Raw genomic sequence first — 26,204 nt, forward strand, 5'->3', positions numbered from 1 at the left:
TGGCTGTAGGTGTTCTTCCAGGAGCTGCTGAAGGAGGCCCGCAGCAGCAAGGCCTTCCCCGAGGATGTGGTCAGGCTCATCTTCTCCAACATCTCCTCCATCTACCAGTTCCATGCGCAGTTCTTTCTCCCAGAGCTGCAGCAGAGGCTGGATGACTGGTAAGTCCAGCAGGAGCCCCAGAGGCCACCTGGCCTGATTGGGGTGCAGCCCCCAGGGCACTAGGCTTGGCCTATTAGGGCCCTGCCCTCACTGTGGGGCTAGACTCTCCTCCTCTGGGCTTGGTCTGGCTGCACAACAAGGGGCTTGGACGAGGCCTTGTGTGTATGTGTGTGTCCTGGAGAAGCGGGCGGATCAGGTCCTCACTGGGCTGAGTGACTTAGGAGGCAGTAGAGATAACGAGCACTGAGGGCTTCCACCATGTCCTGCCTTGGGGTTTACACCTGTTAACTTCAGATCAGTCCACTGTGTGATGATGGTATCATGGTTATTCGAGAAACCCTCTCTATTTTCAGTGATGACCACTAATGTATCTAGTGGTGAAATTAGTATCTTGTCAAAGAAATGGGATGTCCTTTAAAATTCTTTGGCAGGAGTTTCCGCTGTGGTTCAGCGGAAACGAATCTGACTAGCATCCACGAGGACGCAGGTTCTATCCCTGGCCTTGCTCATCGGGTTAAGAATCTGGCATTGCCCGTGAGCTGTGATATAGGTCGCAGATACCGCTCAGATCCCACATTGCTATGGCTGTGGCATAGGCCAGAGGCTACAGCTCCAATTCAACCCCTAGCCTAGGAACGTCCATAATGCCATGGGTACAGCTCTAAAAAAAGACGAAAACAGGAGTTCCTGTCGTGGCCCAGTGGTTAACAAATCCAACAAGGAACCATGAGGTTGCAGGTTCAATCCCTGGCCTTGCTCAGTGGGTTAAGGATCCGGCGTTGCCGTGAGCTGTGGTGTAGGTCACAGACGCTGCTTGGATCCCGCGTTGCTGTGGCTCTGGCTTAGGCCGGTGGCTACGGCTCCGATTAGATCCCTAGCCTGGGAACCTCCATAAGCCGAGGGAGTGGCCCTAGAAATGGCCAAAAGACAAAAAAAAAAAAAAGACAAAAACAAAAAATTCTTTGGCAAAGAAGAATGTTAGTAATTGTTAAATCCCATGATGGATATATAGGGGTTCATTATTATATTCTTTTTGCTGTATGATTGCTTAAATTTTTTTGCAATAAATTTTATTTTGAAAAGGCAACCCTTGGGAGTTCCCCTTGTGGCTCAACAGGTTAAGAACCTGACTAGTATCCGTGAGGATGCGGGTCCAATCCCTGGGCTCGCTCAGTGGGTTAAGGATCTAGCATTGCCATGAGCTGTGGTGTAGCTGCAGATGCAACTCAGATCTGCCATTGCTGTGGCTGTGGTGTTGATCGGCCAGCTGCAGCTCCAGTTCAACCCCCTAGCCTGGGAACTTCCATATGCCTTGGGTGTGGCCCTAAAAAAAGAAAAAGAAAAGGCAGCCCCATGGGCCCCTCTGTACCATTATGCCCACTTTTACAGTTGGGAAAATGAAGGTACAGAGAGGCTAGATAATTGGTCCAAGAGCACACAGCAATAGTAAGTGGTGCAGTTGGGCATCAGACTCAGGGAGGGTAGCTCCAGATAACAGACCTTTTCTTATCTCTCTGAGATGGGCCACTGACTGGCCTCTCTGCCCCCACATGGCGGTGTGAGAATTAAATGAGATGAGACACACGGCGGGTCTAGGGTAGCGCTTGGCCTGTGGCCCTTGTTACTGTTACATGAAGAAGCATCAGCTGGCTATCGAACATCACCTGTCGTGGGCCTGACACTGTGCTGGGCCTTCAGGGGAATCCAGTTCCCCGAAGTGGGAGAGAGCAGCATCTGCCCTCAGGGGGCTCCCAGTCTAAGGGGGGTGAACCACACTGTGTGAAGAGGACTTGCCCCCATGTCCACACCTGGAAGTGCTGTGCAAGGCTCTTTGGGGGTTTGGGGGAGCCTAGCCTCACCTGATGCTGCCTGGAGTCAAGGGAAGAGATCCCCAGGCTGAGGGCCATACCAAGTGCCCCTTCCTCAGGACAACCACCCCCCGCATCGGCGACGTGATCCAGAAGCTGGCCCCCTTCCTGAAGATGTACAGTGAGTATGTCAAGAACTTCGAGCGAGCCATTGAGCTGCTGGCCACCTGGACTGACAAGTCACCGCCCTTCCAGGAGGTCATCACCCGCATTCAGGTGAGGTGGGGGTGGGGATGGAGCAGAGCCTGCACTGCCAGCCTCCGCCCTCCTGGCGGGGGGTGGGGGGTGTGCAGCTCCCCCAGTTCAGCTGCTTACACCTGCCCTGCCCACTCCCCGACCCTCAGGGGCAGGCAGCCCCAGCCCTCCCCCCCTTTCACCCCTCAATCTTCCTCCCCACTCCCTCCCCAAGAGCAGCGAGGCCTCGGGCAGCCTGACCCTGCAGCATCACATGCTGGAACCTGTGCAGAGAATCCCACGCTATGAGCTGCTGCTCAAGGAGTACGTCCAGAAGCTGCCAGCCCAGGCCCCAGACTTGGCTGATGCCCAGAGTGAGGACACCCCAGGGAATCCAGGGGCTGGGGAGGCTCCAACCACTCCCCGAGTTTATGGTGTACCACTGCCCAAATTTATGGCATATTTATGGGGGAGATTTGAGCCCCACACAACCATCAGCGTTGACCCTTGGTGCTTCAGAGACATTATCTAGAGCATTACCATTTTTTATAGACACTAAGGCCCAAAGAGGTTAAGTGACTCGCCCAAGTTCACACCAGCTAGAAAGGAGCAGAGCTAGCATTTGAAGCCATGCCTGCACCCTCTAGATCTGGGGAACAGTGACAATCACAGAAGCCAACTGCCCAAGCCCTGTCTTTCAGTGGCTTCTCATCTCTCCACCCTGGGTGGAAAATGGCCCCCATCATTCAGACACCCCATATGCCAGGCTACAGGGGTAGGGCCGCTCCTGGAATTGCTCATGGCGGGCCCTGAGACCACTTGGTTAAGCCCCAAGGACCTCCTGCCTCAGGTTTTCAGGGGGTAACTCTGACCCTGCCCCCATTTCAGAAGCCCTCAACATGATCTTCTCAGCTGCTCAGCACTCCAACGCAGCCATCACTGAGATGGTGAGCATCCCAGCCCTCGGATGGGGAGCAGTGGGCCTCCACTGGGGCCCCTCACCTCCTCCCTACATCTCTACCCCATCCCACCCAGATTTCCACATCCGCCCATCCCCCCATCCTGGCCCAGGACTGCCCGCCTCCTCATACCCTGTCCCATCCACACAAGGCAAACCTTCCCGAAGCAGGCATGCCTTGCCCGGCCTTGGCTGAGGGTATACCTCCTGTACGCAGGAGCGGCTACAGGAACTGTGGGAAGTGTACCAGCGCCTGGGCCTGGAGGACGACATAGTGGACCCCTCCAATACCCTCCTCCGCGAAGGCCCTGTCCTCAAAATCTCCTTCCGCCGCAACGGCCCCATGGAGCGCTACCTCTTCCTGGTAGGGAAATGCTGGGGGCCCGCCAACACTGGGGAGGGAAGTCCACAGGCCCCTCTGCCCCAGGTCCTGCCTGCCTGGCATCTACCTGGCACAACAGGGACCTGACTGTTTCTCTATCCTTTACTGCTTTGGCACCCAAGTGACTTGGAACAAGTCACATGCTGCCTCCAGGCCTCAGGGATTCCCAACTGAGGGGTTCCCAGATGTGCCCTCGGAAGCAAGAGTCAGAACTTGAACTTCGTCTGTTTGGCAGCAAAGCCTGTACTATTACAATGTGCTCTGTAGAGTGCACAGCAGGAAGGAGTTAGGTTGGCTGCTAAAAGAACTGCCTGGGTTTGTGCTAAAGAAGCCAGGGCTTCTGGAGATCTGAGACTGGTCCCACTTGGAGGTTGAGGAGGGGAGGTTTGAGCCCCCACCACCTTTGGCCACCATGAGAAAGGCCACAGGCTTCACAGGTTTCAAAGGTCAGCTGTGGTCCCTTAATGCCCAGGGCCGGGGCAGCCCTTCCGTGACCATCTTAGTTGGACTGGGGCTGGACAAACCCTTCCTTACCAACCTGTGATGTCCTTTGAACTGGCCCAGGGCGTGGCAAGAGGGGAGGGAGATTGGGGGGATGGGGCTCAGCCAGCTCCCAGGGAAGCCACCTGCCCCCGCAGCCGCTGCGCACTCACTCATGCTGGTGTCTCCTGTAGTTCAACAACATGCTGCTCTACTGTGTGCCCCGGGTCATCCAGGTGGGCGCCCACTTCCAGGTCAGAACTCGCATCGACGTGGCTGGAATGAAGGTGAGAGGGACCCCAACCACCGTCGGGCTTCATCCGAGGTGGGACCAAGTTTAGGGGTGGCAGGAGGGGCCAACCCCAGTCTCAGTCTGGAAACCCCAGTGTTTCAGGGCAGGGGCCAATGCAGAAGTGGGAGAGTTTGGGGATTAGACCTCTCTCACATGCGCTTCCAGCCTTCATGTCCACAGCCCTGCCTCGCTCTCAGTCTCACTCTGTTTTCCCTACCATCTATACCAGGGCTTTGAAAATTGTAATATGTGCATGAGTCCCCTGGGAGTCTTATTAAAATGTGGGTGCTGATGCAGTAGGTCTGAAGCGGGGCCTGAGATTCTGCATTTCTTTTTTCTTTCTTTTTTTGTCTTTTTAGGGCCGCACCTGCAGCATATGGAGGTTCCCAGGCTAGGGGTCCAGTCAGAGCTGTAGCCGCTGGCCTACACCACAGCCACAGCAATGTCAAATCTGAGCTGCGCCTGAGACCTATAGCACAGTTCACGGCAATGCTGGATCCTTAACCCACTGAGCAAGGCCAGGGATCGAACCTGAGTCCCCATGGATGCTAGTCGGGTTCGTTAAGTGCTGAGCCATGACGGGAACTCCAGATACTGCATTTCTAACCAGCTCCTAGGTGACGCCGCTACTGCAGCTCCCCATGCTTTGAATAGGAAAGGTCTACACTGTCAGCTCAGCTGCCGACTTGGGTGTGTCCCCATCCAGAAACAGCCACAAATGAGTGGGGGTGGCAGTCCATAACAGTGCCCACTGACTGGGCAGTCACTGTGGGTTGGGCCTTGCACCATCCCATTGGGTCCTCGTAGCAGCCCTGTGATGGGGGGGGGTGTTCTCCCCTCCATGTTTTTGGTTTTTAAAAGTCACTTAAAAATAATAATTTTATTACCTAAAAATATAGATAATACACATTCTAAAATCAAACTATACCAAATATATATATGCAATCAGGAGTTCCGTGGTGGTGCAGTGGGTTAAGGATCTGGTATTATCACTTCAGTGGCATGGGTCACTTCTGTGGCATGGGTTTGAACCCTAGCTTGGAATTTCCACATGCTAAGGGCGTGGCCAAAAAAAAAAAATATATATATATATGTATATACATATATATGAAATCAAATGTCTCCTCCTGACTCCATCCCCTAGATCCCTTTCCTTGAGGCAGCCTTTGCTGCTTCTTCTTTTTTTTTTAATTTGATTGGGGTATAGTTGATTTACAGTGTTGTATTAGCTTCAGGTTTGTAGCAAAGTGAATCAGTTATACATATATACATATCTATTATTTTTTCCCATACAGATTATTACAGGACATTGAGTAGATTTCCCTGTGCTGTACAGCAGGTCTTTGTTAGTTATCTGTTCTGTACACAGTACTGTGTATATTAAATTCCATTCTCCCAGTTTATCCTTTACTCCTTCATGATATCTCTTTTGGTAACAATGAGTTTGATTTTGAAGAGTATGAGTTTGTTTCTGTTTTATAAATAAGTTCTTTTGTATCATTTTTATTAGATTCCACATATAGGTGATATCATTTGATATTTGTCTTCCTCTGTCTGACTTCACTTAGTATGATAATCTCTAGGTCCATCCATGTTGCTACAAATGGCATTATTTCATTCTTTTTATGGCTTAGTAATATTCCATTGCATGTATGTACCACATCTTCTTTATCCATTCCTCTGTCAGTGGATATTTAGGTTGCTTTCGTGTCTTGGCTATTGTGAATGGTACTGCAGTGAATATTGGGGTGCGTGTATCTTTTTGAATTGTGATTTTCTCTGGATAGATGTCCTGGAGTGGGGTTGCTGGGTCATATGGCAGTTCTACATTTAGTTTTTTGTTTTGTTTTTCTTTTTGTTTTTTGCTTTTTAGGGCTACACCTGCAGCACATGGAGGTTCCCAAGCTAGGGTTCCAATCAGAGCTACAGCCGCCAGCCTACACCACAGCCTCAGCAATGCCAGATCCAAGCCACGCCTGCGACCTACATCACAGCTCATGGCAACGCCAGATCCTTAACCCATTGAGTGAGGCCAGGACTCAAACCTGAAACCTCATGGTTCCTAGTCAAATTCTTTCCCACTGTGCCACAACGGAAACCCCGATATTTAGTTTTTTAAGGAACCTCCATCCTGTTCTTCATATTGGTTGTACCAGTTTACATTCCCACCAACAGTATAGGAGGGTTCCCTTTTCTCCACACCCTCTCCAGCATTTGTTGGTTGTAGACTTTCTTTTTCTGGCCACACCTGTGGCATATGGAAACTCCTGGGCCAGGGATTGAATCTGAGCTGCAGGGGGATCAACCCAAGCTGCTGCAGTTGGATTCTTAACCCACTGCACTTCACCAGGAACTCTTTTTTTTTTGTCTTTTTGCCTTTTCTGGGGCTGCTCCTACGTCCTACGGCATATGGAGGTTCCCAGGCTAGGGGTCTAATCGGAGCTGTAGCCTCCGGCCTACACCAGAGCCACAGCAACGCAGGATCCAAGCCATGGCTGCGACCTACACCACAGCTCATGGCAACGCTGGATCCTTAACCCACTGAGTAAGGTCAGGGATCGAACCCACAACCTCATAGTTCCTAGTCGGATTCGTTAACCACTGAGCCACGACAGGAACTCCAGGAACTCTTGTTTGTAGACTTTTTGATGATGGCCAGCCTTTGTTTCTTATGAGGACTGCCAGAGGTAGTCTTTGCATTTACAAACTAATAGTATATTCATTATGGTTTCCTTACTTTTGTTTCACATAAACAATGAGACTATTTTCTACATACTATTCTGCACTTGCCTTTTTTTTTTTTTCTTTTTGGCTGCCCCTTGGCATATGGAGTTCCCAGGCCAGGGATCAAATCCAAGCTTCAGTTGCAACCCACACCATAGCTGCAGGAACACTGGATCCTTTAACCCGCTGTGCTAGGCAGGGGATCGAACCTGCATCCCAGTGCTGCAGGGACTCTGCCGATCTCATTGCACCACAGTAGGATATCCTGCACTTGCCTTGTTTAACTAATGGTAAATTCTGGAGATGGTTGCACTCTGTGCCTTAGAGGCATCCCTGTCCTTTTGCATGGCTGCGTAGTATCCCAGTGTGTGGATGTACCAATTTGTCCAGCCAGTCCTCTCCTGACGAATATTTAAATTGTTCTCAGTTGTCAGTGTCTGCAGATGAGACTACAGTGAAAAACTGTGTACGGTTTGCCAGTGTGTGAATATATCTGCAGTTAATCCCATTTTTAAAAATAGGGCCATAAAGTGATACGTCCAAACAACGAGATATTACTCAGTGATCAAAAGAAATAAGCTATTGGGAGTGCCCTTATGGTACAGCAATTTAAGGATCCAGTGTTGTCACTGCTGTGGCTTGGATCATGGCTGTGTTGAGGGTTTGATCCCTGGCCCCAGAACTTATGTATGTCAAGGCGGGGGGTCGGGGGGGGCAACCCAAGAAAAAAAAGAGAGAGTTATTAGGTCATAAAAAGACATGGAGGAAACTTAAATGCATATTACTAAGTGAAAGAAGCCAATCTTAAAAGGCTACATACATACGTACCATGTATATACACTATATGTTTCCAATGACATGATATTCTGGCAAAGGCAAAACCATGGAGACAATAAGTGGTTCCCAGGAGTTGGGGGAAGGGAGGGATGAGGGAGGGAGGAACAGGTGGAGCACCGGGGATTTTAAGGGCAGTGAAACTGCTTCGTGTGGTACTGTAATGCTAGAGTCCATTTATCCAAACCCACAGGATGTACTGCACCAAGAGTGAACCCTAATGTAGACTGTGAACTTTGGGTAACAGTGATGTGTCAAGGTAGATTTGTTGATTCTAACAAATGTAGCATTCTGTTGGGGAATTTTATTTATTTATTTATTTATTTATTTATTTATTTGCTTTTTAGGGCTGCACTCGCAGCATATGAAGGTTCCCATACCAGAGGTCCAATTGGAGCTACAGCTGCTAGCCTACACTACAGCCACAGCAACACCAGATCCGAGCTTCGTCTGCCACTCACACCACAGCTCACAGTAAGGCCAGATCCTTAACCCACTGAGCAAGGCCAGGGAGTGAACCTGCAACCTCATGGATCCTAGTCAGGTTCGTTAACTGCTGAGCCACCACGGGAACTCGGGGAAATGTCATTAATGGGGAAGACTGTGCATCTGTGAGCACAGGGGCTATGCAGAAATCTCTGTACCTTCCTCTCAATTTTGTTGTGAACCTAAAACTGATCTAAAAAATTAAAACCTTCTAAAAATGTACTTCTAAAAAAGCCAAGGTCCAGAATGTTAAGTAACCTGCTGGGGTCACACAGCAAATCCTGGTTTACATGCTCAAACTCAGGGGTAAGAGATTCCAGAGCCTCTATCCTCAAGCACCATACTGTATACTATCTCCTACTGAGGCTTCAACCCAGAGGGATAAAGCATAGGGCAGAATTGCAACTCTAGTGGAGGAAATGGTGTGGGAACCTTCTTGACCACCCCTCTCTGGTCACCCCTAAGTGCAGGTGGCTGGGGCTTGAAGAAGCAGAGGTCAGATCTGGCCCATCTTGGTACTTTTCCGTCTCCACATTCCCTATCCTATTGCCCCAACGACACCCCATCTCCCAGCATCTGCCCCAAGAGGAGGCTGCAGGCAGGACTGGAGCCAGAACACACCCTCCTCGTATACCCCCTGAGCCCCTGAGAGCCCCCAGCAGGAGGTACTTGTCCTTGTTCCTGACTGAGTCTGCCTGGCATTTGGGGCTGAATCAAGGGCCTGGGGGTGGGATGCAAGCCTGAGGGGGATGAGGGCTAATGGAGGGACATGGGGACCTACTGGGGGGTGGGGGTCACAGCCCTTTCCCCACACCTCAGCTCACTGAGGTCTTTTGGGAATGCAGATGAGCCCCCCCCTCCCGTAGCATCCAGCTCTCCTTCCTAAAGTGGCCAGAATATCTCAGAGGCCAGGGTGCGTGCAAGCTTGTATATCTGGCAGCCTTGATGAGTAAGACTGAGAAAGGCAGGTTATGGAGAATTACAGAGAAATGGAGATTGGCAGCACTGTCTGGGGACTGGCAGAGAAAAAAAGAGGCAGAGATCGACAGATAAAAAAGCCAAGAAATAGACCAAAACAGAAAGAGATAAAGAGAGAATGGCCTGAGAGTGTCGGATGCTCAGGCTGTATGATGGGGGCTCACAGACCCGGTGTGCGTGCCTGGTTCCTGGCATCTGCTGGTCTCAGTGAACAGGGTCCCTGCAGGGCGTGTCTGGTGCTCTGGTGGCTGCACAGCACCCTCTGCTGGATGGCATGAGCCCAGCAGGTGCAAAGCTGTTTTCCCACCTGCGTTTATGAGTCTGAGGTTTTGGAGGCAGGTCTGGCCTTTGACCACCAGAAAGTTCCCACTGTCCCGTGACCCCCTGACCTCTGCCTTCCTAAGTGTCAAGGAGGTCTAGTTCTCAGCAGCTAGTTCTCCCCCAGGGTCCGACTTGGTCCAGTTGTTGTGCTGTCCTGCACAGGGCCAACCTAAGAAGAAGGAAGGGGTGCAAGCACGTACATATACTTGGCATCTCCATGGACAGCTGTGCAAGTTGTGCACTGCAAGAGCACGCCTCGTTTGAGATGAGCACAGCTCCCCCACAGCTGGCTGCGTAGATTGTATATTTACCATTCTCCTTGTCCAGCAGATGGCAGTCAAGCGTCTGGTTCAACAAAATCCGACTATTATGCCAGTTTGCCAACAGATGTCAGTAAAGTGTTTTGAGGAAGGAGTATCTTTTTTAAACTAGCACAAAGACACAGTACAGGCTGGCAGGGGCCTGAACTGATCCAGAGTCTGGTGGTTGAGCCTAGGCTCTGGGAATTGTCCTCTAGAAACCTCCATCTTGCCCCTCTGCCGTGGTGGCCCCTCAGGTCAGGGGCTCTCCCAGAAACCCGTTTTCTATTAAAAGCATCATATTTCTTCCTAGCTGTGGTCTCCAAACCTTAGATTTCCCCCTTTAGTCCCTCTCCCCCTCCCTTATTCAGTCAGTTGTGGCATCTGGCCAGATTTCCTGATATTGTCTCTCTCCCCAGGTGCAGGCAGGCCCTGGGCAAGCCTCGACCATTCTGGATATCACTTCCTACCTGGCCTCTGGGCTGCTGGTTTGTCCCATTTTCCCCAGACCCAGCCCTTTGACCTTCTCGCCCAGCTGCTGGAGCTGCTTTCCCGGAACACCTCTCTCCACAGAAGCTTCTCTGTTTATAAGCCCTCAGAGCCTCCCCATCGTCAAGAGTATCACATGCAAATCACTTCGGCCCCTTCTAGAGGGAGGGGCTATGGGAGGGGTAGACTAGGCCTGGAGTCATGCTCTCTGGGTGGGATGGGCTGCCTGAAGGTGTAACAAGGCCTGGTTATCTCATGGCAGGGCCCCAGCAGAGGGCCCCAAGGGTCAGGTGGATTCAGTGACAACAGAGTTCCCCCTTGCAGGGCCCTGGGGCTCTGGGTCTGTGTCTTAGCCTCTCTTGTGACTCTCTCTCCACTGCCTGGGGGAGGTCTGTGCTTGCAGGGCTCTAGCAGTGGGGCCGAAATAGATGTGCTCCTCCCTTACCCTTGGGGACCGAAAACCTGAGTTTGAATCTTCATTCTGCTCCTTATTTATTTACTGATTTAGTTTTGCTTTTTAGGGCTGCACCCTCCACATATAGAAGTTCCTAGGTTAGGGGTCAAAAAATCAGAGCTACAGCTGCAGGCCTATACCCCAACCGCAGCCACGCAGGACCCAGGCCGAATCTGTGACCGATGTCACAGCTCAGGGCAGCACGGGATCCTTAGCCTACTGAGTGAGGCCAGGGATTGAATCTGCATCCTCATGGGTACCAGTCAGGTTCATTACCACCAAGCTACACTGGGAACTCCCAGAAGGTGTTGAACAAGCTCACTGCCCTGTCTCTTGAATTCGAATTGTCCCTGGCATGCAGTCCACCTCCTTTCACCCACGGTGCCTGTGGAGAGGGGGTGGTGAGGCTGAGAGGTCTCTCCCTCCCTTTCTGAGCAGGTTCGAGAGCTGACTGACGCCGAGTTCCCCCACTCCTTCCTGGTGTCCGGGAAGCAGCGCACCCTGGAGCTGCAGGCCCGGTAGGCAGGCGGGCTGGGGGCCGGGCGAGACGGGAACACAGGGAGGGGCTGCTCTTCTCAACATGTGTGTTCACTTTCCGAGCAGGTCCCAGGAGGAAATGATCTCCTGGATGCAGGTATCAGAACGCTCCAGGGCCCCTAGGATTCTGACTCCCTACCCAAGCTGAGGGAGAGGAGGGGTGCAGAGTGTGTGTGTGTGTGTGTGTGTGTGTGTGTGTGTGTGTGCGTGCGCTGCTGCTGCTACTCCCTGTTCTTCCTCAGAGTTGCTCTCTGGTACTTTGGATACAGATCTGAGTTCACATCTTAGTGCCTCTCACTGCCCAGCTGGTGGCCTGGGGCAGGTCACTTAATGTCTTTGAACCTCAGTTTTCACATCTGTTACCTGGGGCTAATAGTTTCTCCCCCTTTAAAAAAGCCAATGTGCCCTGAGAACCTAGTGCCCGGTACCCAGTAGGCTTTTAGCAACGTTTGCGGAATGTGTGGACGGATGCACAAATGACCGCGCCCTCCCTGCCTCCATCCTTGACCCACCCCCCCGCCCCCAGGCCTGCCAAGCAGCCATTGACCAAATCGAGAAGCGGAATGAAACCTTCAAGGCTGCAGCCCAGGGCCCTGAGGGAGACACCCAGGAGCAGGAGGTAAATGAAGGCACCCCTTCCCTCCCGGAGCTGCCAGCCTCTCCCAGGACAGATCCCACCTCTTTGCTCTGCCCAAGCCAGCTTGGAGGCCAGGACGTGCCCCCAACCATGAGTGATTTGAAAGGACCAGGGGACACCCACACACCCAGTTTCACCCTGCTCAGAAACCCAATGCCAAAGACTCCCCTAGTAGCCAGAAATTTCTTTGGGAGCCTCTATATGCAACTATCCATAGAGAGGATTTCACATCTATGTGTATAAGTCTGGCTTCAAGGAGTGGGGTGTGTGTGTGTGTGTGTGTGTGTGTGCACGCGCGCGCATGCATGCACAGGTTTGGGTCTGGAAATGGCCTGAATAAACATGAGACGAAGGGAAGGTGGAGGGCAGGTGGGGTGGTAGTTATGGAGAATGTCTAAGACTTGATTTCAGGTCTGAGCTCTGAACTCTGGCCTGCTGGGTGTCTTTGCTGAGTCCCTTGACCTCTCTGGGCCTCAGTATGAAATAGAACTCATAGCAACCAACTTCGTGGTCCTTAGCAGTTCAGTCGCTTCATGTAGAGGTCACAGCACACAGAATCCCTGCCACAGGCAGCTGGGCAGAGAGCCCAGGGCCTCCAGGAGCAGATAGAGGGGGTCCTGAGGTGCCCACCCTCTTGTCCCACAGCTGCAGTCCGAGGAACTGGGCCTCCGGGCGCCGCAGTGGATCCGAGACAAGATGGTGACCATGTGCATGCGCTGCCAGGATCCCTTCAACGCCCTGACGCGCCGGCGCCACCACTGCCGGGCCTGCGGCTACGTGAGTACTCCGCCCGGCCTCGGCCTTCCAGCTCAGTCTCCCCTCCCTGCCAGCTCCTCCCGATTCAGCCAGAGCAGCCAAACGCTCTGGGCACTACCTCTGTGCCAGGCATGTGAGTGACCTCGCTTGACCCCACGGTGCCCACCTGTGAAGCAGGTCAGTTCTCATCCCCATCTGCAGATGGGACCTGAGGTGCAGACCAGTTAAACCACTCCCTCGAGACACCCCCTCAAAGCTGACCCTGAAAAGTCACCTGCCTCCTTACCAAGACTCCCGGGCCCAGGACCAGAAATGGTCTCCAGTTCCAGGGTGTGGGGCACCCAAACCCATCAGACCCTCCCAGGCCTTGCACCCACCACCTCCCTAGCCTGCACCTGCTATGCACTCACCCCTCGCCATCCTGTCTTCTTCTTCTTCTTCTTCTTTTTTTTTTTTGGTCTTTTTTAGGGCCATACCCAGGGCATATGAAGGTTCCCAGGCTAGAGGTCAGATTGGAGCTACAGCTGCCGCCAGCCTACGCCACAGTCAGGGGAACGCTGGACCCTTAACCCACTGAGCAAAGCCAGGGATCGAACTTGCATCCTCCTGGATGCTAATCAGATTCGTTTCTGCTGAGCCACGAGGGGAACTCCGCCATCCGGTCTCCTCGACTGACCTCAGCTAACATCCCCTCCTCAGCGCTCCAGCACCTGGTCAGTTCTGCTGCTGATTCTATCCGCCAGGTCCAGGCCTCAGTTTCCTCCCCTGTACAATGGGGATTATGCATCCCTACCCTCAGGGTGGTGCTGAGGACTCCACCAAAGCAGGTTCACCCTTCCCCTCTCCCTGCCCTCCTTTGCTTTCCCCTCCTCCGTCACTCCAGCAAAGCTCACGCGGAGGAAAAGCCACAGCCGATTGAGGAAGGAACCGTGTCCACTCCCTCTTATCAGCTCAGGCCCAGTTATCAGAGGCAGATCTTGCTTCGCTTTTTAAGCACCTGCTGTACTCGAGCTGTTCTCTGTTGAGGTTACAAGCTTCTGCATTTACTCTGCAAACAGGGAAGCCCTTTACGGCCTTAGTCTTTAATGATCTCAGAGGATGGGAGACCAGCTGGGCCGGTTGGGGCCAGTCAGGGAGGTGTCCCCAAAATGTGTTAAACTGCAATCAGAACATGAAGGAAATTTCTAGCACTAGGACACACCCATGTTCAGATGTGAGTGAATTCCATCCCAGAGCCAAATAGAAAGGATCTGGTGTTTCCCTACCATTGTTGGGAAGTCACATCAGTAAATAGGACTCGAGTTGGTTCCCACTTGCCACTTGTACCTTCAAAATTATTTAAATTAGTTGGAGTTCCTGTTGTAGCTCAGCAGGTTAAAAACCCAACTTAGTATCCATGAGGATGCAGGTTCAATCCCTGACCTTGCTCAGCGGGTTAAGGATCCGGCATTGCCGTGAGCTGTGGTATAGCTCACAGGTTCGGCTCGGATCTGGCATGGCTGTGGCTGTGGCATAGAGCTGCAGCTCCAATTTGACCCCTAGCCTGGGAACTTCCACATGCTTCAAGTGTAGCCATAAAAATAACAACAAAACCAAAACAATTATTTAAAATAGTTAAATACAAAGAAGCACAAAGACCAATATAACAACACCCAATATAACAAAACCCATGGACCTGCCTTCCAGGTACAAGAAGGTAACAAAATATTCTGAAAACTAAATGAAATGTATGATCCTTGATCAAGTCCTTGGTGGAAAAAACAGAACCAGATACAGAAGTCGTTGATGGGACCTTTGGGGGAAAAGTTGATCATGAGGTGTACATAGATCATAATGTTGTCTCACTGTTAACTACCCAGAGTGTGATGGTGACATTGCTGATAGGCAGGAGAATGCCCTTGGTCTTAGGAGAGGGTGAGAGGGTGACATGATGACTATAATTTATATTCAAATGGTTCAGGAAAAAAATATATATATACATATAGAGAGAGTAGAGAAATCAAATGTGGCAAAAAATATTCACATTTGAGGAATTTGGTGGGGCGTATTACTGTATTATTCTTTCATCTTGTCTTCAGGCTTGAAATTTTTCAAAATAAAGTTATTTTTCAATGGCTTTTTATTTTGAAAAATACACACTAATAATATTTTTAAAATTTAAATTGCAATAAAAAATAAAACACTGCCAAGGGAGCTGAAGCCCTGTGTGGGGCTGTGTGTGGCACCCTTGGCCCGATCCTGGGGTTTCTCGTGCCTGTGCAAACCTTTGTACTGGGTGAGTCATCCTTTCGGTGGTTGGGTGCCCAGTTTCAGCCTCCCCGCCTGCCAGACTGGGATCCTGGCGAGGGTGGGGCAAGCCCAGCCTTCTCCTGCTGGTCCCTCCCTGGCCACGTGCTGTGCTGGGCACATAGATGACTAACCCTTCCTCCTCCTCTCTGTCTCCTGTCCCCCATTTCCAATCCCACATCCGGGACTCGCCCTGACACCCCCCGTCTTCTCGGAAGTCATCCTGCAGGACCTGCGTTTCTCCCCTTATCTTCTCAGGCCTCTTTCACCTGGTTTCCCCAGCATGATCCACCACTGGGCTTCTCTGAGGTGGGATGGGGGACAGGTGCCACTCCACAGTCCACACTATGGCAGGTCTTCCTGGCAGAAACCACCAGCCTATCATTTCTGTATCAGAACATGCTTAACTCTAGGATCGCGTGGGCTGCGAAATCTGCATGAGTCTTAATGCTAAACTGGAGAACTGTAAAGATAGGCCGTTTGGGGAGGGCCAGCCGCTGCCAGTGGCCCCCACACGTCACTGCCCCCTCGTTGCAGGTGAAGGTAGACGTGCCAGGTCTCAAGCCCTTAGCCAGGGGCGCCCAGAGCCCATGTGCTCCTCCTGCACCGCAGCTGCCACCAAGGACACCCATCCCTGCCTCCCTCTCCTGAAGCTTCCTTTTGCTCCCTCCGGTTCCTGGTTGCTCTCACATTCCCACCCCCTGGGCCAAGGCACAAACAGGGATCTCCGTGCCTCCGCTCGGCCCCCAAGCCCCTCCTGCCCATCCTCCCCCAGGTGGTATGCGGCAGGTGCTCTGACTACCGGGCCGAGCTCAAGTATGATGACAACAGGCCCAACCGCGTCTGCTTCGACTGCTACACATTCCTCACTGGCAACATGATCCCTGAGGACAAGGAGGACAAGAGGCGAGGCATCCTGGAGGTGAGGGTGAAGGTGTGCAGGGCCCCAGGGGCTGGCGCTGTCCTCGGTGCTGGGGAACAAGCCTGCCGTGGTCACTCTCCATCTCTCTCTGCCCACAGACATCCCCTCTACCCCATCACCCCCCTAAAACAGAACAAAACTTACACCAATACAGAAGCAACTTCTGGCTCCAGGTTGTTGTCCAGGCTTTTGGTCTCTCCCCTGTGTCCCCCATCCAGTAACCACTGGGCCTCTCAGGACCACTCCTGCTCATGTCCCCGGCCCTGCCTCAGCAGACCCAGGAGCTGGAGAGCTGGTGTGGCTGATTCTCTTTCTCAGATGGGGACACTGAGTCTCCAGGTCAGGGTCCCACTACAGGGAAGAGAGAGCCTGGGGACTCCTTTCTGATGAGAAGGAATTTCATGGACCAACTGGTTCCATCCCACAGAGACCCAGACCCAGGGAAGTGACCCTTCCCAAGTCACACAGAGAGTTAGGAGCCAGCTCTCTGATCTTTGCCACACATGCTCTCTGCTGCCCTTGGGCCCGAGCCACTCCCCACCCCCACAGGTGTCCCCAGGCTACTCCCGCTGCTGGTCAGCACCTCTAGGGCACTGGCTGGTGCTGTAGATACAGCGTTACCCAGCTCTACCCAGCTGAGACGGGACTTGTCTCAGCTTTGTGCTGTTAGATACAGGGTTATCCAGTCCAGACATTGGTACATCGGTTCCCACCACCCCTCTGCCCCTCCCTCATTAAACCTGGCTGACATCCTTCATTCGGCCCCTCCCTCATTAAACCTGGCTGACATCCTTCATTCGGCCTCTAGGAGGTGGGAGAAGACCCCAGCCTATTCCAGCTGTACTCAGCTCCCAGCTTCCTGGGATTCCTTTCCAATGACATCTGCCCAGGCTCCAATCCTTGCCTATTCTTTTAGGCCCAGCCCTGCCCACATCCGCCCTGATCGCCAGGCCACACAGCTTGCTCTTGGAGAGAGGGGGTGGTCTGCCCCTTTTCAGGCTCTAATTTTGATCCCTAGGGAGACTGACTGCTGATAAGCCCTCCAGCACCTGCCCTGAGTTCAGGCTGCCTGGGCTTTGTCCTCGGCTCTGCCACTAGCCAGCTGTGAGACTACAAGTCCGTGGGGGGGAACCTCTCAGAGCCTTGGGAACAAATAACACCTCCTTGGAGGATTAGAAATAATGTTTTCTAATGACTGACGTCTGTCACCCAGCGGGCGGTTTGTTCCCTGATGGTCCCTCTCTCTGGTTTTAGAAAGGATCTGTGATGGGGTCCGAGCAGAGCCTAATGTGCAGCTTCCTCCAGCTCCTTGGGGACAAGTGGGGCAAGAGTGGGCCCCGGGGCTGGTGTGTGATCCCCCGCGACGACCCCCTGGTGCTCTATGTCTACGCTGCCCCTCAGGTAACGCCACCCTGCCCCCCCAGACCTTGGCCTTCTGTGTGTGTGTGTGTGTGTGTGTGTGTTGCGGGGGGAGGGAAGGGGTGACCCCATAAGTCAGATGAGGAACTGAGCCTCAGCAAGGACCAGGTTCCCTCGAGTGGCAGCATCAGTAGCTTTCAGAGCTGGGCCCAGACTCCAGGTAATGACGGTGTTCCCCTCAGGGGGTAACCAGATCTCTTCCTCAATGCCCTCCCACCAGCCCAAGCGCTTCGTGGGTGTTTAGGGGGCAAGAGGTAGGAGTGGGGCTGTTACTTCCACCTGGCTTTCTTTCTTTCTTTTTTTTCCTTTTTTTGGCTGCCCTGTGGTATATGGAGTTCCCAGGCCAGGGATCAGACCCAAGCCACAGTTGTGACCTAAGCTGCAGCTGCAGCTTAACCCGCTTCGCTGTGCCGGGTCAGGGATTGAACCTGCGACCCAGTGCCCCCAAGACGTCACCGTTGTGCCACAGATGGATCGCTCTGCATGGCTCTCTGAGGCAGCAGTATAGGGTGGGGGGACAGCAGCCCTCAGCTCTCTCTCCCTCCCCTCCCAGGACATGCGGGCTCATGCCTCCATCCCCCTGTTGGGCTACCAGGTGACTGCTGGGCCCCAGGGGGACCCCCGGGTCTTCCAGCTGCAACAGTCAGGCCAGTTCTACATCTTCAAGGCCGAAACTGAGGAGCTGAAGGGCCGCTGGGTGAAGGCCATGGAGCGAGCGGCCAGTGGCTGGAGCCCTGGGGAGCCCAGTGACGGGGACCTCTCCGACTGAGGCACCGCTGGCCATGCTCCCCTCGGAGCCCCTCTCCTGCCATGGGCTGTCGCTTTGGCTGACCCACCACCCCAAGCTGAGTTTTCAAATAACAGGTTTCTATATGTCTGTGCTCGAACTGTGTCTTGGTTTGGAATTGAGAAAACGTGGGTCTGTTCCTTTGGGGAGGGGGTGACAGAGCATCCCAGTTTGCCCAGGGCTAAGGGGGTTCCTGGGATGTGGGACTTTCAGCGCTAAAACTGGGAAAGTCCCAGGTAACCCAGAACTGTTGGTCACATGTATGGTTCTCAGCTTGGGCTGCACATAAGTATCACCTGGGGAGCTTTAAAAAATACCAATGGAAAAAATAAATAAACTGAAAATTCAAAAAAATACCAGTGCCTCTATTGATCACCAGAAACTTGTGCTTTGACTAGCCTGGGATTCGGGGGCATGAGTATGTTTTAGGGGTGCCCACGTGAGTCTGATGTGCAGCCTGGGTTACCTGGATGAAGAAGAAAGCAAGCAAACTACTACCGAGTGCCAAGCATGAGGGTAATAATAATAATAAATATATCAACTATAATAAAAACATTAAAAGAAGAAATATCAAACATCTACTGGAGCAGGCCCTGGTCTAGGTGTTTCTACATGGATTATCTTGCTTTTGCCCTCAGGACTTTGTCCTCATTTTCCAGATAAGGACACTGAGTCTCAGAGATGTTTAGTCATTGGCTGACGGTCACACAGTTGGTGGATGCCAGAGCCAGGTTTCAACCTAGTGCACCAGGGTCAAAGCCCTGTCCATCAGGTAGCAGGGCATTGGCTGAGCAGGAGCTTGTCTGGCCCTCTGGCTGGTGTGTGAGGCTGCTTTTTCATAGGAGACCAGCAGGGGGTGGCAGTGACCAGCAGGCCACATCCAGGGGCCCCAGCCTGGGCCCTGACACCTGAAGGAGGTTCCATCAGGCCCAGCTGCTGCTAGGCTCTGCCCCTGAAACAGGCAAGTCAGAGATCTTTGCCCCCTTCCAGGCACAGCAGTTTATCCCCCAACCTGAGATCACATCCCTTCTATAAGTTTTTTTTCTTTTCTTTTCTTTTTAGGCCTGCACCTGTGGCATATGGAAATTCCCAGGCTAGGAGTCTAATCAGAGCTGTAGCTGCCGGCCTACACCACAGCCACAGCAACGCCATATCCGAACTGTGACTGCGACCTACACCACAGTTCATGGCAATGCTAGATCCTTAACCCGCTGAGCAAGGCCAGGGATTGAACCTGCATCCTCATGGATACTACTCAGGTTGGTTTCCACTGAGCCACGACGGGAACTCCTAAAGTAATTTTTTAAAGCCCAAGAAAACCTAATTGGCACAATCTTTCTGGGGACCAGGCTGGCCTGACCATAAGTCCATTCTTTCATTCAACAAATATTTGTTCCTATACTGGAATAAAGCAAATGCAGTTCCTATACTGGAATAAAGCTGTGAAAAAGACAGACACAATTTCTGCCTTTCTGGAGATTTTCTTATTCAGAAAATAAGTACACAGGAGTTCCTGTCGTGGCTCAGTGGTTAATGAACCTGACTAGCATCCATGAGGACGCAGCTTCGATCCTTGGCCTCACTCAGTGGGTTAAGGATCTGGTGTTGCTGTGGCTGTGGCATAAGCCGGTGGCTATAGCTCTGATTCGACCCCTAGCCTGGGAACCTCCATATGCCACAGGTGCGGTCCTAAAAAAGAGAAAAGACAAAAAAAATAAATAAATAAAAATAAGTATGTAAAGGAGTTCTTTTATGGTGCAGTGGGTTAAGGGCCTGTCATTGTCACTGCAGCAGCTTGGTCACTGCTATGACACAGGTTTGATCCCTGGACTGGGAACTTCCACATGCTGTGGGCACAGCAAAAAAAATTAATTAAAAAAAAGTACATAAAATGTAGAGTGTATCAGATGTGATAAGTGCCTAAATAGTGTGGCAAACCATTCCAGGCTTTCCTAGTTTTAAAACTGAAAGTCTTTTTTTTTTTTGGTTGCACCTGTGGTGCGCAGAAGTTCCTGGGCCAGGGATCTAACTCCTGCCACAGTAGTGACAACGCCAGAAGCCCCCAACCACTAGGCCACCAGGGAACTCCTAAACTGAAAGTCTTAAGTCTCAGGAAACCCCTCAGTTCCAGGCAGACAAGGATGACTGGTCACTGTAGTGGAAGGAAAAAAGAAAGGGGGCGAAGGGATGTGCGTGTTATATTTTAAAGGAAAGTCAAGGAAGGCCTCGCTGAGAAGTCAGTGTTTGAAAAAACAACGTCAAGGAAAGAAGAAAGGGAGGGAAACACACAGATACCTGTGGAAGGGCGTTCCAGGTGGAGGGAAGGGCAAGTACAAAGGTCTTGAGGTGGGGAGCCTGCCTGGTGGGTGTAGAGAACAGTGAGGAGGTCAGTGCAGCTGGAGCAGAGTGAGCAGGAAGATCAGAGAAGATGTGAGATCATCACTAAACTAAGGGTAGAGTCAGGGGAGGCGGGGCTGAGTGAGATGGGGAGTCTGGGAGGAATCCGATGTGTTTTAGCAGACTCCTTCCTGCTGTTGGCTGAAATAACCTGAAAAGGGTGAGGCTGGAGGCAGTTTAGGGGCCTGTCCCAACCATCCACGTGAGGGGAAGGTGGCTTACATCAGGGTTGGAGCAATGAAGGTCGTGAGAAGGGATCAGGTGCTGGATTTATTTTGAGTGGAGTAGAGGAGATTCCCATTGACTATGGTGGGAACAAAGAGGGAGCCAGAGGTGACTTGAAGGCCTCTGACCTGAGAACGTGGGGATGGAGCTGCCACTCGCTGAGATGGGGAGGCCATGGAAGGGGCAGGTAGAAGCAGCAACGCACCAGGCACTCTGTCATGGAGAACTTATAGCCAGGCGCCTACTCACGGCCTCAGCCAGTCGGTGGGTGTCTGAGCTCAGGCACCAGGTCTGGGCTGGAGGGAAACATGGGAACTGTCATCTAGAGGTGGGTGGCCTTTTTTTTTTTTTTTTTTTCTTCTTTCTTTTTTGTCTGAATTCATGGTATGTGAAAGTTCCCAGGACCAAGGATTGAACCCACTTCACAGCATCAACCTGAGCTGCTGCAGAGACGACACCAGATCTTTACCCTGCTGTGTCACAAGGGAACTCTGGAGCTACTAATTTTTTTTTTTTTCGGTCTTTTTTAGGGCTGCACCTGAGGCATATGGAAGTTCCCAGGTTGGGGTTCCAATTGGAGCCGTAGCTGCAACCTACACCACATCTCACGGCAACTCCAGATCCTTAACCCACTGAGCAAGGCCAGGGATCAAACTCGCGTCCTCACGGGTACTAGGGTACTAGTTGGGTTCGTTACTGCTGAACCGTGACTGAAGGAAACTCCCTGGAGCTACTATTTTTATTTATTTATTTACTTATTTATCTATTGTCTTTTTATGGCTGCTTCCACGGCATATGGAGTTTCCCAGGCTAGGGGTCAAATAGGAGCTATAGCTGCTGGTGTACACCACAGCCACAGCAACTCAGGATCTAAGCCACAACTGTGATCTACACCACAGCTCACAACAACGCCAGATCCAGGAATTGAACCTCCATCCTCATGGATGCTAGTCAGATTCGTTTCTGCCGGGCCATACAGGAACTCCTGGAGCTACTATTTTTAAACCCTCACTGTGTCAAGCTCTGAATCAAAACCTTGGTGGAGATTTATAACTATGGCGCTAAATGAGTTAGGATTTATTGAGGTATAGTTTAGATACAGTGAAATTCCCCCTTTGTAAAATAGTTCTATGAGTTTTGGCAAAAGGAACTGTCATGCAACCACCACCACAATCAAAGCATAGAACAGCCCTATCCCCCAGAAGTTGCCCCTTTGGAGTCACCCTTCCCCTCCCCCACTTCCCCACCCCAGCCCCAGGCAAACCACTGCTCTGTGCTCTGACCTATAGTTTAGTCTTTTCCAGAATGTCAAAAACATGGAATCATACAGGATGACTTATTTATCTATTTGTCTTTTTAGGGCCAAACCCTCAGCATATGGAAATTTCCAGGCTAGGGGTTGAATCAGAGCTACAGCTGCCGGCCTACACCACATCCACATCAATGCAGATCTGAGCCACATCTGCAACCTGGGCTGCAGCTTGTGGCAACACTGGATCCTTAACCCACTGAGCGAGGCCAGGGATTGAACATGTATCCTCATGGACACTACATCAGGTTCTTAAACCTGCTGAGCCACAGTAGGAATTTCCAGGATGACTTTTGAGTCTGGCTTCTCTTAGCCTCATGTATTTGAGACTTGTCCGCGTTGTTCAGGGCCCAGTATTTAGCTCCTTTCCATTGCTGGGGGTGTACAGTAGTTTGTTTCCTCTTTCCCAGTTGAAGGACCTCTGGGTTATTTTTGGTAGGGGGTCATGATAAATTATAAACATGCTCGGGTTTTTGTGTGAGTGATCATGTCCATTTCTCTAGACTAAACACTTAGCATTGGATCACTAGGTCATATGGTAAGCTTGGGATTAACTCTCTTTGAAGCTGCCCAGATGTCTTCCAGGGTGGCCATACCACTCTGCATTCCCTTCATCAACGACAGGAGCTCCAGTTAGAAGTCCACCTGATGCCTCTCCTTCAAACAGTCCACCAGGCCTTTGTGATCTGGCCCCTGGTTCCTCTCAGAGCCTGTTTATTGATCTCTGTATCCCAGGACTTAGCTCATAGTAAGTGCTCTTAAAAGAACCTCTGGCCTGGAGTCACACGAGTGCTGTCAGGCCACCGCCATGGGAGGGGTTATTTCTCCTCCACTGAGGAGACCTGAGGTCAGAGGGGTCCGGTGATGGTGCAAGTCCCGTTGGCACTTCTGTGGACTCTCTCTGGGGCCAGGACAAGGGTCTCCTAACTGTGACTCCTCACAGCTTTGCCTTTCCCTCTGACTGCCTGTCTCTCCCCCGTGACCCTGCTTCCTTTTGAAATTGGCCATAGTGGGAGTGTCCACATCATGAAAATTGACAAGTCAGCCCCCTTCCTACCCCTCAACCCCCAACCAAGGTCTGGTTGCTACTTTTACCAGCCCACCACTGGACATAGATCTGGCTTTCTGAGTGAAGCCACCTTGCTCACCTGCTGACGTCTGGAGCTTGCAACCCTCAAGGTGGCCCAGGTGCGTTTTCCATCTCTCCTCTCCCCTGCCTGGCCTCATGCTCTGGGCCAGTTGCCAGCTGGCTTTAGGCCTATGCAAACAGTGAGCTTCTGCAAATTGAAGGTCAGGGTTGGGGTGAGGGCCCTTTTCTACTGACCTGGCCCTGGCCTCTACCTGGTCACACCCTTCCTGTTATTGCCTGAGCCACACACGGACATGGACACGCTGGAGCCATTTCTGCCTCTGGTTTTTTTTTTCTCCTTACCCTCTTCTCTCCATGATTCTTTTACTTCCCATCTTTTGCATTCTAGTCATGTCTGTCTCTGGAAGAAAAAGAAAAAAAAAAAGAGCTGAGTTTTAATGAGCACTTACTATGTGCTCTCCGTGTATTGGCATATTTAATCTACATTCCAGCTCCACTGTACAGATGGGAGTAAGGAGACACAGAGAGATTCAGCAACTCACCCTGAATCACACTGTTGGTGAGTGGGGAAGGCAGAACTGATCCTGGGTGCTCTGTGACCTTTCTGGGAAACGCAGTAATCACATGGGACTTAGAATTTTTAAATACGGGTTGGAGTTCTAACTCTGTTACCTTCTTGTGACTTCGCTGTCTATGCCTCGACTTCCTTCCTCATTCATAAAACGGGATGACCAACACGTGCCCTGTCCATTCATAGGGTTGCTTTGGGGTCAAGTGAAATAATGGGTATAAGAGTCCCGTTGTGGCTCAGCAGGCTAAGATCCTGTCTAGTATCCATGAGGATGTGGGTTCAATCCCCGGCCTTGCTCGGTGGGTTAAGGATCCGGTGTTGCCATGAGCTGTAGTGTAGATCGCAGACATGGCTAGAATCTGGTGTGGCTGTGGCTGTGATGGAGGCCAGCAGCTGCAACTTCGATTTGACTCCTAGCCTGATAACTTCCGTAAGCCATAGGCGTGGCCCTAATAAGAAAAGGAAAAACACACACACACAAAGCAGATCAGCACTGGAATAAATCTACGAACACATCTTAGACATTGTCATGGAAGCCAACTGGAAATTATGCTTCACTTTATAGAAACTGGCTTAAGTCAACTTGTCAGAAACACATCTACTTTTGTGGAGCAAGGCAAGGTCTGACTTCATTTTTTGGCAGCCTGCCCTGATCTAACTTTATTTTTCTTTAAAAAAATATTTTTAATATATTTAATTTTTTTTTTCATTGAAAGACTTGACTCCTTCCATCATTTTCTTGGAAGAATAAACTTACAATAGAGCAGACAGATATTAAATGGATGGATGACTTTTCACTAGTGTTCACCCACATAACCTCCACTCAGACCAAGGCCCAGAACATCTCCCGCACCCTGGAGAGCTCCCTCGGGCCCCCCCTCCCCCGGCGATACCTGCTCCCACAGGTTTGATTTATTTTTGGTACAAAATTCAAAAGGAACAAAGGATAAAGAGAAATTGAAAAATCTCCCTCCTACCTTGCTGTCAGAAATCTATTTTTTTCTCCTAAGAGTCAATATTACTGGTCTCTTATAGATAGAAGGGAGATTTGTACACATATATATACACACACCAAAAAAAACACATTATTTTATGACTTATAATGTCTTATGTTCTATAGATTCTCCCCTCCTTACACTAAAGGTTCTTAACTATGCAGTTGTCCTACACTTTTCCTTACTTAATAATACCTCTTAAAACACTAGAATCATTTTAATAGCAATTTAATATCTTTACCAAAAGGCTTCTTTCCCTCACTCTTTTTTTTTCTTTTTAGGGCTGCAGCTGCAGCAAGTGGAAGCTCCATGGGTAGGGGTCACATCAGAGCTGCAGCTGTTGGCCTATGCCACAGCCACAGCAACTCTGGATCCAAGCCACATCTGTGGCCTAAGCTGCAGCTCACAGTATCACCGGATTCTTAACCCACTGAGTGAGGGAAGGGATCAAACTGGCATCCTCATGGACACTATGTCAGGTTCTTAACCCACTGAGCCACTACAGGAGCTCCCAGAAGGCTTCTCTTTACAAAGAAAATGTGGTTTATTAAAAAAATCTAAACCTGGAGTTCCCATCATTGCTCAGTGGAAACAAATCCGAGTAGGAAGCATGAGGTTGCGGGTTTGATCCCTGGCCTTGCTCAGTGGGTTAAAGATCTGGTGTTGTCATGAGCTGTGATGTAGGTCGCAGACGTGGCTCAGATCTGGCATTGCTGTGGCTGTGGCATAGGCCGGCGGCTACAGTTCCGATTAGACCCCTAGCCTGGGAACCTCCATATGCCATGGGTGCAGCCCTAAAAAGACCAAAAGATCAAAAAAAAAAAATTTTTTTTCTTTTATTACTAAATAATTTTATGTTCTGCCTTATAGCCCTCTGAGAGTCCTTGGGCAGCAAAACTGGCTACTACATCAAAAAATATAATTTGATTAGGAAAATGTGATTCCTGTTAATTTTTTGGCCCACCCAATAAACCATTCTATGAGATTCTATCTTTTGGGGGGTTTTTTTTTGTTTTGTTTTTAGGGCTACACCCACAGCATATGGAAGTTCCCAGGCTATGGGTCCAACCAGAGCTACAGCTGCTGGCTTATACCACAGACACAGCAACATGGGATCCAAGCCTTGCCTGCGACCTACACCACAGCTCACGGCAACACCGGATCCTTAACCCACTGAACAAGGCCAGGGATCGAACCGCATCCTCATGGACACTTATCCGATTGGTTAACCACTAAGCTGCTAAGGGAACTCCCTATGAGACTCCATCTTATTGGCATTATCTTTTCCTTTAGAGATCTTTTCAAATAACAACATCATGGGTTTATATTCTTAGCAGCTCATGGGTTCTAAAGGACATGTGTGAGAAACCAAAAA

General features: G+C 51.0%; 1 protein-coding gene across 8 annotated transcripts in view; it reads left to right on the forward strand.

The window, feature by feature from the left end:
* The window catches only part of FGD2 (FYVE, RhoGEF and PH domain containing 2), a 39,296-nt gene that overhangs the window by 7,556 nt on the left and 5,536 nt on the right, over positions 1-26,204 (forward strand). For 3 of the 8 annotated variants that reach the window (XM_047794782.1, XM_047794786.1, XM_047794783.1), the window contains 14 exons: positions 10-158; positions 2,087-2,243; positions 2,437-2,575; positions 3,090-3,148; positions 3,377-3,523; positions 4,216-4,308; positions 10,375-10,443; positions 11,337-11,416; positions 11,502-11,532; positions 11,962-12,054; positions 12,718-12,849; positions 15,890-16,036; positions 17,291-17,437; positions 18,009-18,342. In XM_047794782.1, the coding sequence (XP_047650738.1) occupies positions 10-158; positions 2,087-2,243; positions 2,437-2,575; positions 3,090-3,148; positions 3,377-3,523; positions 4,216-4,308; positions 10,375-10,443; positions 11,337-11,416; positions 11,502-11,532; positions 11,962-12,054; positions 12,718-12,849; positions 15,890-16,036; positions 17,291-17,437; positions 18,009-18,224 (1,659 nt within the window). In that variant the 3' untranslated portion in view covers positions 18,225-18,342. The other 5 variants (XM_047794787.1, XM_047794785.1, XM_047794790.1 and 2 more) reach the window with 5 other exon arrangements.

This window comes from Phacochoerus africanus, chromosome 9, assembly GCF_016906955.1.
Source record: "Phacochoerus africanus isolate WHEZ1 chromosome 9, ROS_Pafr_v1, whole genome shotgun sequence".
Classification (NCBI taxonomy): domain Eukaryota; kingdom Metazoa; phylum Chordata; class Mammalia; order Artiodactyla; family Suidae; genus Phacochoerus; species Phacochoerus africanus.